Here is a 14,458-nt window from a genome sequence, read left to right as displayed (position 1 = left end):
TGTATTTGAAACTTACCGACAGAATGTTGCTCCATTTGTTGCGACTGCTGATTGCTCTGTTGTTGCCACGTAGTTGTGTTTGGCAGAGTGGCGAAAGTAGTTTTTTTCTCGCCGTTGCCGTTGCTCTGACCATGCCTCTTGTTCAATTGCTTAACGTCGTCTTGCCGCTCCTGTTCCATGTACGTGAAATTGATCCCTTTCTCAGAGCTCTGCCTGTTCAGATTCGCGAAACTGGCAAGTTTCGTGACGGCGTCGCCGCCATCGCCGTTGTCCGTGCCACCGCCGTCATTTTCTGCGCTGGAATGTAAGATTTGTCGGAGAGCGACGTTATCCAGACTGCTGTTGGACGCCTGTCGTCGCAGTCGCGGAGGCTCTTCGCCGCCGTTACTGCCGTTGTAACCGTTGTCCGCGATTATATGTTGCACGCCGCTGCCGTACACATCCTGGACGCTGGATCGCGCGGGCAACGTCGGTTCGGTCGTGCTGCGCTTGCCAATGTGCACGCCTACCTCTTTATCCGGATTTCTACCAAAATTGTGTAAATTATCCTGGATAAAAGAAATCACAATGATCATACCGTTTGTCCCCTTGAGACATCCTCTCTCACACCTCTCCTCTTTTCCTCACGCGACGAGATAAGCCGCTCCTTTTTGCCTACGTACCTGAGATCCGCCAAAGTTCTCGATGGTCAGCTGAGAATCATCCGTGATGCTGTTTCGTCTGGATCGACGGCCGGCATAAGAGCTCCGTCGTTGGTCTTCCCAGTTGCTCGGCCGACCCGCGGCTTCAGTTCTGGCTACGGACTTGTCGTCCGCCACGGAGCTCAATGTGGGAATGCCTTTGCCACGATGCACCACGAAACTTTCCTCACTACCTGCGCGTCTGCGAAAGATAAAATAAATCGAATGTACATAATCATAATCGAATGTACAATAATATTCCATGTAAGACATGAGCGAGAGAGACTTTATTAAACATTATTTTAAATTATATATTCAATTGAATTTCTATAATGCTATTAATTTCTATAATAGTAATACTTTTTTATAGTAATTTATTTTTTATTTATTTGATTTAATTTTCAAGTTTTATTGACAATAAAATAATCGCATAGTTCGTGAATCGTTAAATATGATAACATACCTGTCATCATACGGATGATTTTCGGCAGTTTGTTGCAAAGATTGCGACTTTTTCACAGTAGTGCTCGAAGCCGATTTTGCAACTGGAAAAAATCAATCAACGATGAATCAATCATACGTATATTTATATTTAATTAGATGAGAAAGTTCATTTGTCACTCAAACTATATTCAAGAAGAAACAGGAAGATATTTAACAGATAATAAATTTACACCTTTTGTTACATTAAATAAAGCTTACAACAGATCATTTAAGGGCACGGTGTGAAATTCCTGTGCATCACTTCGTGCAATACATCGGCGAAGTGTATGAAAATATTCAATAATTAAAGTTGATAACTCTCAATAACGCACGGAAATTTCAACTCGTGCAAATTTCAAAAATCGAAATATTAAAAGCCTATGTGATATATTTTCAGAGAAAATATCATATAAAAATACACATCGAGTCGCTACAAAATGTCTAGCACTTCTAATTTTCATCGTGGGACGTCGGACAAAAATTTTGAAAATGAACGTAACATGAAACGAATAAAGCTCAATGTATGATAAACCATAAACCGAAACGACACCATAAACGATGCGAATGCAACGTAATCGTACCAACTAAATATGGAGTGGACCTTAATGAACCTCGACGAAATTCTCATCTTTCTTCGTGACTGATAGCAGCGCACTAAAATCTCATGCAAAAAAGAAACATGATGCAACGAAGCCAATGTCCAATATGCAAGCGGCAAGCAGCCAATGACCGAGTGTCGCAAATATGTGACACTCGCATGCAGGTCTCGGATATATATATGTAATTCTGTGCTCCCACGATAATAATCGGATGAAATGCAAGCAATTACGTGATTAGTAACAAGCAGTGCTCCTTCATTCACGAACTTCACTAAAAGATTAATCCAGCAGGATAAGCATTTCTCTTTTGGTAATTCAAAACGCAAATTAAACACGTCGATAAAACACGTCATCTTTCTCTTTTGTTTCAAAAAGAATTTTATAACATTAAAATACTTTAATCATACATTAGCTTAATGTCTCAATTTCAATAATAATGTTTTTTTTCACAAAATAATATGACAAATGTATTTTTCTCTCTATTATATATCTTTATATTTAACTGATAAAGTAATATTAATCAATTTAGATCTGGAACATCGGATAATTGATAAAATACTACGCTTATGCTAAATACTAGACTCAGAATTTAATTAAGCTGTATATAAGCAACAGTGAAAAGCTATGATATTGCATTTTATTCGATTACATCGACTATAATTGCGACGAGTATGCGTCGAATTTGAACGTGGGTGATTTAGCGCATCTACAGACACAAGAGGATAACGCGATAAGGCGATCGGGAACTCCCTGATCCCTTCAAAACACCGAAAATGTCAGTCTGCGAGAAACGCGACTCGCAAGGGAAGATAGATGACCACCTAGTAGAGTTCATGAGATTGATTCGTTGTGCGGTAACGTATGGATACCTGTGAAGCCTGGCGCGGATATGGAGAGGTTGCTTCTCAGATCGGGTATCGGAGCTATAGACTGTGGCAGGCTTCTCTTATGAGCTACGCCATGACTATTGCGCGGGCAGGCTGCACCCGCCGTCGCCGTATCATGTAGTTCGACCGGAAGTTGGCGAAAGAAGAAGGCGGAGGATAGCGTTGTCGTGTCAAGCATCAAGAAGAGGTTACGCCATAGAAATATATGGAAATATTACAGTTGTAATAGATTAAGTGCTGCGTGTGGAGGTAGTAAGTTCGTAGTTTGGCTGGTGGTATATCTTTTAGCAGCAGCGATTTCGTTCGATTCGCAGAAAGACCAATTCGTATCAAATGGAAATTAATCGCTGCTCTCTCAGGGAAGAGGACCCGGATCGACAGGCTGGGATATCGAGTATGTGTGTATTGACACTGATAAAAAGCGTGATACCATTACGATTGCAGCCAACTGGTTTGTTAATTTATTTAATTAATTATATTACGATGTATTTTTATAATTAATTAATTTAATTAATTTAACTGATACAATTAAAGAGATAAGTGGCTCAATGTCTTCATTGCTTGCAATAGTAATGGAATTTTTCATGGAATATAATAAAATAAATAATAGAACGGTTATATATATATATATAGATATGTATATATATAGGTCCAATACAGTGTAATACGGCAGCCTTCACCAATCACATTTATCCACCACCAATTGTCACGAATCCTCTTTCTTCCCCTCTTCCTCTCTTTCTCATCGAAATATAACTCGAGTCGACATCTCGTCGCGCAGATCTGCTTTTAATCAATAGTCTCAGTCTCGGTCGAAAAACATCTACGTACCATCTAAGTATTGCATCGCGCGTTCTTCTCCAGGATAACGAACACATTTTGCCGGATGAATCTCCAGAACATTGTACATGTCGGCCAGAAAAACCACCAGATTCTGCTTCATTGACCTGAATATTAAAATAATAAGAAAAGGAAAAGGGATTATTTCATTTTTTAAAAAAAGTAATATAGAAAATTTTTAAAACGTATTCTTTTGAGCAATGCAACGAGATTTTCAATTTTAATTAATAATTAACGCACCCTCTCATGTATGTAACGTCCTCGGGTTGCATGTGGAAAATCGAGTAGGGCAGGCATTTGACGCAGAACGCGTGCACCAGGGAAAGATTGTGTAACGCGTCCGCCACCGAAGGTCTCTTCGACACTCTAATCTCCATCCAGTTGAGTTCACCAGGACAATAGAACGCGACGACAGCTGCCAAGCCGACGCCATCGCATAAAGATTGGAAGTCCTTGGCGGCGGGCAACTCGGGTAGCCGCGTCTTGTCGCCGGCACCATCCTCGCTCTGGATCTTAGCAATTAACGCGTGCGATGCGTGGTTGATCCAGAGCAGGAGACCCTTTTCATGATCCGATGGTACGTCCACCTCAGCCTGGGGATCAAATCGTCGTATCGCCGAGACGACTCGGTCTCCCGTTACCACCTCCTTCGCGTATAAGACCATCAGGCCTTCTATCACAGCCATATGCGCAGACTGCAATTAAGCAAAGACAAGATTTATTTTATTTTAATTGGTTAAAGTGAGTCTATAAATCCAAAGATATCATAGGATGAATCATCATATTAGCAATACTCGGTACATTTGAGGATATTCAGTAAGCATTATTATTACATTGCCTGGCAAGTGAGAGAGCTTACCATCTTGAGTGGTGAATTTTGAATGAGAATCGTTTCGGTGAGCTGAGTATTGTTTTGTTCCGTGACGTAGACGCCTTTCCTGGCCAAGGCCTGCAGGATCCCGTAGTGATTCTGATTGTGATAGTTGGGATCCGAGTATATGTTGGCCAGTGCGAGACAGTAGAGCTCCGCATTGGAAAGCGCGTGAACGATCTGTGGTTTCAGATGTTCCTGCTCCTGCAAACGATAAAAAGTTCCTCTCTGAAATAAAGGCGGCGAGCGATTCATTATAATCATTATATTTTGCGGCTGAACAATTATATATTTAATTACTACAGATCCTATTAATTAATTGGGATAATCCTACCTCAATATGTACGTACTTTGGAGGATATCCTTTATTTTTTTTGTGCAAAATGTTTCAATATTTTTAACATGCAAAAGGGGAAGAATCTTTATTCAAGTTTTTCATCTTTACGCCCTAATAATTGTCTTGCTTTTAGCAATTAGTGCTTCCAATAATTATGAATGACGTAAAAATGCTTCTCTCTAAAAAAACCGAGCAGGGAAAGTGCAATAGATGATCGAGTTCGGAGAACACGAAGGAATGATCTTGCCTTCACAACGACGTTTTTTATTCACTTTTTCGCGATCACCTTACGATTAATCGCATCGAAGATGAATTTTATCTCAATTAATATCTAGTATCTAATAGTTGCCGACAAAGTCGAACAGCTCGAATCACCACGGAAACCATTTACGAACTGCTCTACCGTGCATATTATGCGTAACACTTCCTGTAAAGCTTCTCGAGAAGAATGGATCGACAAAAGGATAAACTTCACTAACGTATCGATGGATCTACAACTAAGCCTAGGTCTAAAATAAGCCGATATACCATGTAAAATAATTCGTAAATAATGCATACTTAAATGTGAGTTTCTTTTCTATTTTATATATATTGAAAAGAAAAAAAAATAAGATTCTGTAATTTACTTTCTCTTCTAAATTTTTTTTATTGAAATGAATTTTTTAATCACACAAAATTAAATTTTTATTTAAATCGTCTAATTATTACGTAAAATACTAGTCAGCAGTGACTATCGTTTGCATAATAGACGAACCATTCAGTAATTTTAAAGCAAAGAATATTCTCTTTGCAGTTTCACGCTATAATATGGACGAATTATCGAAAGTAGGATCTTTAAAAGTTTTTGTAGCAAGTTTTCCTGAGCAAATGATAGAAAGCAGAACCAGAGATAATTGAGAAATAGTAAATGTCTGATTACAGAATAATAATCTAATATAAATACAATCATGTGCGAATTTATGCGTGAAAAAGAGAAACAATGCAAAGGAAAAAATATTCAGTGATGATCGTTAATCATCTCCATGTAAAATAAAATACATCTCGAGAATAAACGCATTATCCGTATAATTTTTTAATTTCATTACTTTTTTTAGCTTAATATTTATGACCTGTATAATGCAAGAATATAAGTGCCTTTATTTCTCACGAGAGAGAATGTAAATTTTATCATTTTAAGAACATTTATATTTTCGCAGAAAGAAGTCGTCAATTATTATTAATAAAATTCATTTATATATATCGTTATATGTAGATACCACATCTTTGAAGTGAAAATATTTTTGGAGCTCTGATTTTTCAAGAAAGAAAACTTCCTCGGATATTAAATCATCATGTTATAAGAATATTTAAGTTTTCTCACGTGGCGAAAGTACTTTAGTTAGAATACAAAAGAGAAAGAGTATAAAATATAGCTTGAAATAAAAATATAACTCTTATATAATAATAATATTAATACATTAATGAAAAACAAAGAATTTCCAGAGCTAGAATAATCCAACTTTCGCATCTATCAAAAGAATATATTATTAGTAGAAAGTATTCTGATGTAATTCTCATTCTGTGTATTTCATTTAAAAAAATAATATTTTTTATGATTTATGATCCATATTTTTTTATACATATTGATCTATATTTTCTAAAATCTTATCCAGAATCTCGAATCGATCTGTTAAGAAAAAAATAAAACAAACGTTCGATTTCGCGATTTACTAATAACTCGGAAGAGAAATTCATATCCAAAAGTAATATGATTATTTTAATTGAATCGATGGCGATGACGAGATGACGATAAGGTAAAGAATACGAAAATAAATTTATTCAACTTTAATTACACAAGCTCTCTAGATAATCTAGATGCATATAATAAAGAATGTGTTATATATTAGTTTATCATTTATGAGCAACGTATGATTTAAATAAAAATAGCTTATAAACTTTATAATAAATTATGCGACAAAGAAAATTTACATGTTATAGGTAAAACTCTTTTGAGTAAATTGCCTGCATGTTCTCGTAAAAAGATTTTACTATTATTTTCTTTGTTGAGAAAAATACGAAGTTCAGTTGCCGCAAAGTTTCTCGGGATTTTGTCAAAGTCTCATTATTTGCTCGTCAGTTTTCGAAGTAAACTCTTAATGTAAAGTTTATAAATAACATAATTTGTATCGTGACATTCGTTCCTTTTCATCAGAGTTCAGTTCAATATTGTATGCAAAGTATTACTGGCATCTCTGGCATAGATATTTCGGTAACTTTGCAGCGCCGTCTTTTACGAGGAACCCATTTCCTTTGTAATAATAACGTGCGCCATAAAAGAGAGATTTTCAAGACAGCTACAAAACCTGAGAAACTGACGATTTTTCGTGAAGAAAAATTCATCCGCCTCCAAATTTATCATAAAATAAAGAATAGTTATAAGTCACATGGTCCCAATAATGTCAAAAAATCAGTAAACATATACAAAGGATTATAATAAATATTCTTTGAAAAATATTCATATCTTTTCACAGACAATATTATTGAAAAATCAAAGAGGTACTAAAGAAAATTCTGAAAAAGATTATACATAAAAATTATAAAATATAATTAATTCAGTCGCGCACGAATTTATTGATTCAAACATTATTTTTAATTGGCGATACAGCAGAATTTTATGCAGCGAAATTTTGAAATTAGTATAATAAGATTTTTATAAAATTTCTGAAAATATTAAACGTGAGATTTAAAGTCGTTCAAGGATCATTGAGCCAACTTTAATAACTTACTTCATGATCACGATAATACGGCTCGCGAAGCTTTTCTGGTACTCGATTGTTGTATGCCTTTGACAAAAGCCATTTTACGGAGGCACGTTGTTTGGCCTGAAACACAAAAAGAATAAAAATATTAAAACACTTAATAATATTCAGGAAAATTGATTAAAATATTGATTTTGTTTCGCAAGTTTAATTTTTTTTAATTTATGTTTGTCAGAACAGGAAAATATATTTATTTATTTTAATATTACATATTATATATATCCATAAATTAAAATATACTAATACAGAGTTAATTTTAAAACTCAATTCAAATAACAAATCTATTAATATTTATTTTTCATCAAATATTTAGCAAGAATTAAACTTAAGTGAAAATTATGAAATTAATCTTATTATATCATTAATGAAATTATTTTTAGTCATCATGAAAGTTACTAAGTTAGTAGTATTTTAATTATTATACTTTTTTCATATATTATCACATCATTTACTAAAAGCATATTAAAGAATATATTTATATTTTTATCCTCAACACATTTATTAATCATAATTTATATTAAATTGAAAAGAAGTACGTATAATGTAATGTTTTTAAATGTAATGTTTTTGCTATCATACGTTATCTAATCGGCGATTTCTATCTTGTCGTGAAATTTTCCGTGAAAAGAAATATATTTTCTACATAATATTTTCTACATAAATTCAAGTATCGCAAATGTGGGGTAAAATTGTTACGCTCGTGTTACGGGTCATGGGTCATGAGTTTCGTTCTGTACGAGCTCCTAAGGTTTTCGCCGAAAATTTTTCAAGATGGTACGAAAAATTGCACGTCTAATCAATTTGTCGAGTGATTCCGAACGAGAACGAGAACGAGGAAGAGGAAGGAGAAGAGCGTCAAGGGTAGTCCCGGAGGGGCTAGGGAGGATGGGAGTGGCTGTCGTATGAGATCACCCCGCAGTGCGCTATGAAGATTAAAGTGGCTCGAAGAAGTTTCCGATGCTCCTGTAAAAACATTTCGGTACAGTTCGGTTAAATGATTCACCTAGACCAGATTGATAATATTGATGACGGCAATCGATGAGGATTTTATTTGAGTTTTATCGTCATAAAGAGCTTTTTTCCACAATTTTGTTTACCGTTTAATTAATTACGATAATATGATTTTTGCATGTCAAAATACATAAAATTTAGAATTAATTTTAGTGCATAATAAAATATAATAAGTGAAAAAAATGCCGCTTACAAATAAAAAATGCTAGGAAGATATAAAATATAAAATATTTATTATATATGAATATTTACAAAATATATGAATGTGATCTAACCCATCATGGATTAAAAAATTCATGTAAAAAATGTACTTTCCAAAAAATGTATTTAAATTTTAAATAGATGGCTGCTCGTTTGCACAAGAATAATGGAATAAAAAATAAGCTTTGTTTTTATTAGTACAAATAAAAAATAAATATAATATGGATCTTTGTAAGTAAAATTTTTTCATTTGTAATATTTCCGAATAGTAATATAAAATGTTACTTAAACATAGTATTTTTCATTACATAATTTTGTCGAGTAGTTGAGTTGATTGTCGATTGGAAGAACGATTCGCGTAATCATTTCTGGATCAACGTCGCGAATAGATTATTCCGTTCTCTATCGATCTATGATCATTCGATCGATTGAAGCATAATTATGCTATTAACATGCCTCCGGTTTTTATATAGCATCATTAGCAGAAATTGTGAAGAAACAGAGAAATCAACTCGAAATCGATCTCGAAATTGACCTATAATCCAGCAAACTAGAAACACTTTGACATTTCTATCGCGTTTATTTGCGTTGTATTTTTCTGACAACAGTGTTACATGTGCAACGTAATTGAAAATGTTGCTTGTAATGCAAGTATACAGAGTGCCCGAAAGCTACCATTCTTTCTATCGGTTATAAATTTTTCTATTTATTTGACAAAAATGTTGATATGTCCATGTTTTTGTTGTTTGTGCTATATTTTTGTAATAAACTAAAATATTCTGTTGAAATTTACTAAAATTTTTTTTTAAATAAAGATTAAAATTTTCTTATCCATGTATCCGTGTTTATAATTTCGAGACTTAATTTGCGGAAAAAATTTACTTACAAATTCCTCACAACTAGAAAACTTAATCTAATATCTCGGATGCAGCTTACAAAAACTCAATTTCAGATTGATCGAAAAATTCCGAAGCTGAAGTGCCATCTCTTCGAGCTACCTTGTATACGCTTTGCATATGTAAACTGGCACACATGTCTGGCAGGAGCCGACTCATCGAAGCAATGCGCATACGCACATATGCACGCACACATGTGCACGTAAGACGTTTACGTTCGTCTATAAAAAGAAGCCGTGTCATCACGTTAACAACTAACTGTGATGATACAACACGGAATGCTGTGCTACGGAAGGCGATTTAGATTCGATTGATCCGATCAATCGTGAGGAGACGGTCTCAGCTCGATGATCCACGACCGTCAGTCACGTCATCGAGTTTTATTAGCTCGAAATCTGCCATCGTCGGCATTAAGATTCAGATCTATGTTTCGCAATGAAAACACAGAAGCGACACAATTTTGCAAAGATTTTAGCTTTCATTTATGTAAATGAATCCCAAAATAATGTATTATAAAGCTTTGTGTGACATATTTAAGCTCTGATATTAAATTTTCACCATATATAATTCTATTATCTTGGCAAAAATGAGGATATTATTTTTCAATTGCGAGATTTCATTTCTGACGTAAATAAAATTATTAATAGTAATTATTTTTCATTTGTCAGAATATAATGTGCTTTTATATCTCAAATAATATATAAAGAAATAAATAAAAAATGCAGAGCAGAATTTTATTTATCGTAAACGAGCAAAAATTATAGAAATAGAGACGCGATAACGTTGATCGAGAAGATAATAATCGTGTCATACAGAGATAATACAGTCTAATAATCAGACAGCAGGAAGTTTAAGCTTTGTTAGCCAAGTATTTCAGTCATATGTATCCTCTCGTTAACGACTCGAATTACTCTTAAATCATTTTACCGCTTTAGCCATCTTCCTTTTTGGAATTAATTGCTTGAACGTGACACGCAAATTAAATGTTAATGCAATTTATAGACCACCTACATATATTTTATAAAAAGAGAATTATTTCTACAATCTGTATAAATATATTTTGCCTCAACAATTAATATTATTTTAAATTTAAACAAATTATTCATACTTGCGTAGAAATAATATTTTTTCCTGCTTCAGGTCATGGAATAATATGGTTTTCCTCGTTTTTAAGCATTGCAAAGTTTAATTATATTTACATATTAATTATAATATGTCTAAAATATAATATTGACCAATCTCGAATACCGAGAATATAAATACAGTGAATAAATTAAATTAGTATGCAGTGTATATGCACCGAATACAAAATCTCTACCAGATAAATCTGTTATTTGAATTAATGCCAGAGAAACATAATCTGAAATTCCGTGGCTGGAAGTTCTTTAATATGGATTCCGGCCATGGGCATTGCCCACGCGATGTAAGAAAAATGTCTGAAGAAAAATACGTTATTTCGCCACGATCGAGAAATGTAAGAAATACAGTAGTGTATGATAAGTACCTGAGTATAAAATAGGAAATGATATAAATATAATATAATCGCAAAATGTAGCACGTATAACAGTAGGTCCTACTTGCTTAATAAATTGTGTAATATATGTATAACATATGCTTCTTAATAATATCCATAATTCCTGATTTTTCAGCAAAAATACTTCCCAAAAGCAGAATTTAAATTTATTCAGAATGTCAAGCTAATAACTATGAAAACGTCGTAACGTGCGCTTTCTCCTTTATATTTTTAATTCATTTTTTTAAACATTAAAACGCCTATCGATTTTAATAATTAATTTTTATTTTTTTTTTTTCAAGCATTCCGAAAGATCCGCGCAAAAAGTATTGAAAAACTGACAGAAACTTTCTCGTTCTCGTTATTTTTGGAGAGAAAAGTACATTAAGACGTACATAAAATTCCTGATCGAGTACGCTCAGTCATCTCGTGCATTGGCCGCTGCAAACACCTGCATTCGCGGCCTTTCATTCGGTGTGTTTTCTCGGCTGCGTGTATCCCGTGGAATTTATCGGGCTACTTGCGTGGCACGTGAACGTACGTTTATAGGCGCGGTTTAGGTCGGGTAATATAAGGCCGCGGCAGATATAATCCCATCCGCAAAGCGAACGTGGTGAAAGACGATGCAGCCCGGATTATCCGCGACGTTTCCCATTTCGCGATTAGAACCAATGGCGTAGTCAACACATTCACGCCAAAGAAAATAGATATAATATTATAGATATATTATACTATATTATACTATATTAATATTATAGACATATAATATTAATATTATAGACATATGAACATCCAAAGAAAAATTTACAGGTGTAAAGTGACAATGTATTATTATACAGTTCAATAAAAAAATTTTCTCAAACAGTATAAAATAAATGATAATTTTCTTAATAATAATACAGTATATGACGTTAGAAATATACGGTAATGTATGAAAAGTTTTGTAGATAAAACGAAAAATTGTGTGTTACAAGAAAAATGCAGTTGACATATAAAGGTAAAGATCTTCAGTTTTCAAATTTTCTGGCGTCAATGATTATTATAATAATTAGAATAATTAGATTATCAATATATGACGAGTAATACATTGATAATATATGACAAGTTTGTAGATAAAGCGAAAATTGTGTTACAAGAAAAATGCAGTTTACACATAAACACAGTAAAAAATTTTGTGTTAAATTTAACATATTTCACATGTCCCAATTTATCCACTCTAATTTTAATGATATTTTAACAAAAGGCAAGTATGTAAATAAATAATACAAGTAATATGTTTAAAAATTAACACAAAAGTGTAACATTTAAACTTTATCTGGAAATAAAATTTATGTTTAATTAACATATTTATAATGTTAAATTTAATTAAAAGAAAATGTTATTTTTACATTTTTATGATAAATAACAGAAGAGATGTTGTCGATTTAACATATGGAAATTGTTATAGAGAGAAAAATAACACAATTTATCTGTTAATTTTAACATATAACATATTTCATCAAAAATTCGTGCATTTACATATTAATTGTGTTGTTTGAACTCTTAGAAACGGTGAATACTAACTCAATGCAGAAATGTCAAAATAACGCAACGATAATATGTTACATTAACATAAGAGAATGTTAAAAATTTAACACGAAAATTTTTACACGAGAAAATTTTAACAGAAATACAAAATGTTTTTTACCGTGAAGGAATAAAGATCTTCAGTTATCAAATTTTTTTCTGGCGTCAATGATTACTATAATAATTATATAATAATTAAAATGCCAAAATTCTCTATCCCGCACTCTATTACGATTAAATTATTATCAATTGGCGAGGCCATTGGTTTATTTAATTAGCATGCGTCCTACCTAGTTTCACCATGAAGAAAGTTCTCGCGGATATGTGACACTTTGCAAAGGTGTGAATGAAAACATGCGATAAATATACATCGTAATTGCGTACAAACGGAATGTGTCGTGTACTAGTAATACCGGGTCGTTTCGAGAAACGAGCTGCCATGGCGATGAAATAAGTTCCCGTAGAACGAGCTCTCCTCCGTCTAAAACAACATTCGTTTGCCAACTGCATCGCCAAGCATTTTTCTCGTCAATTGCCGTAAAATCGTAAAGGAACGGTATCTAATAATTTAACGTTCGTTATTAAATCATTAGAAAAACAATAATATTTAATGTTCTTCAATTGTTGTCAAATTATCTTACACATATTTAGCTGACATATGTATAATGTTCTTTTTATAAAAGTATCTTTTATATATTATATTTTAAAAATCTTGTTTTCGAATTTATCGAAAATCCAGAAATAAAAAATTTAATCCAATTCTGGAAAAAAATTAATTGTATTATGATATAAAAATATATCGTAATTTAAATATATTTATAATAGAAGAATTTTTGTTTGCATGAAGAATGTCACATGCTTTCTCTAACTTGAAAAATGAATTTTATCTAGTCTACAGTTGTGAGTAGATCGATAGGTTCGTCAATAATAGAATAAGGTAGTATTTACGCAACCAGATGAACACTTGTGAGAGCTATTACGAGAATCTATGGATCTCTCTCAGACTCCATGTTTAGAGAACTGTCTGTTCGAGACGAATATGATTTCTTCAATTTTATTGGCAATTCCCCGAAGATGCACTTCGAATTCCTCGCAGCATCCAGGAAAAATAAATATTTTACGCAGCAAACTGATGATTTAAATTAGTTATTTCATCTGTTATGACTTCTCGTCTGTTTTCTTTTTCACGAAGAAAAGATTGATTCGATATTTGCAGTTCTTTAAAAATAAGCGAATTCAAGAAATTGAAATATTTATCATAAAAATATAAGGAGCAGTAAAAGAAGATTCAAATTACAATTGAAAAATTCACCGAATGTTTTTCAACGATGATGATAATTTTGTTTCTTCAAATATTCAATTGCGAATAAAAGGATAATAACAAATTAGCAGAAGATTGAGACCAATTCTACTTCTGCTTGATTCCTCTTTTCTCTTTATCCAACCCGTAACTTATTTCCGGCATTCTTTGAAATCCTATCGGGAATATATACAGTGCACTCGAGAGGCAAGATATTTTTTTGCTGACGCGCAACTCTTTCAGGAAATGTCTGTCGAACAAAGCATTAAATAAATTGCGATTCGCGTAAAATTGAATATTGCAAAATATGCTTCCATGAGATTCTGTAAAATGAAATTTTATTGTGTTAGCCATCAATCGAACAAAAGAAAATTTTATTATAAAAATAAAAAATTTTAACTTTATTTTCATTTGTAATGAATCTACATATTTAAAAAATCCTTTAATTTCTTTAATAAATGATAGTTATAAAAATA

At 32.9% G+C, this 14,458-nt stretch overlaps 1 protein-coding gene across 10 annotated transcripts in view; it reads right to left on the bottom strand.

Moving 5' to 3' along the window:
- Positions 1 to 14,458, bottom strand: part of LOC105251591 (patronin) — a 56,950-nt gene that overhangs the window by 14,973 nt on the left and 27,519 nt on the right. For 9 of the 10 annotated variants that reach the window (XM_011258517.3, XM_011258519.3, XM_011258521.3 and 6 more), the window contains 8 exons: positions 7,463 to 7,558; positions 4,349 to 4,564; positions 3,730 to 4,184; positions 3,481 to 3,596; positions 2,632 to 2,742; positions 1,144 to 1,225; positions 663 to 882; positions 17 to 548 (listed from right to left, as the gene is read on the bottom strand). In XM_011258517.3, coding sequence (XP_011256819.1) covers positions 17 to 548; positions 663 to 882; positions 1,144 to 1,225; positions 2,632 to 2,742; positions 3,481 to 3,596; positions 3,730 to 4,184; positions 4,349 to 4,564; positions 7,463 to 7,558 — 1,828 coding nt within the window. The remainder of the gene's footprint in view (positions 1 to 16; positions 549 to 662; positions 883 to 1,143; positions 1,226 to 2,631; positions 2,743 to 3,480; positions 3,597 to 3,729; positions 4,185 to 4,348; positions 4,565 to 7,462; positions 7,559 to 14,458) is intronic. The other variant, XM_011258520.3, reaches the window with a different exon arrangement.

This window comes from Camponotus floridanus, unplaced genomic scaffold, assembly GCF_003227725.1.
Source record: "Camponotus floridanus strain SB8 unplaced genomic scaffold, Cflo_v7.5 scaffold7, whole genome shotgun sequence".
Classification (NCBI taxonomy): Eukaryota; Metazoa; Arthropoda; class Insecta; order Hymenoptera; family Formicidae; genus Camponotus; species Camponotus floridanus.
This window is presented reverse-complemented; position numbering and strand designations above follow the sequence as displayed.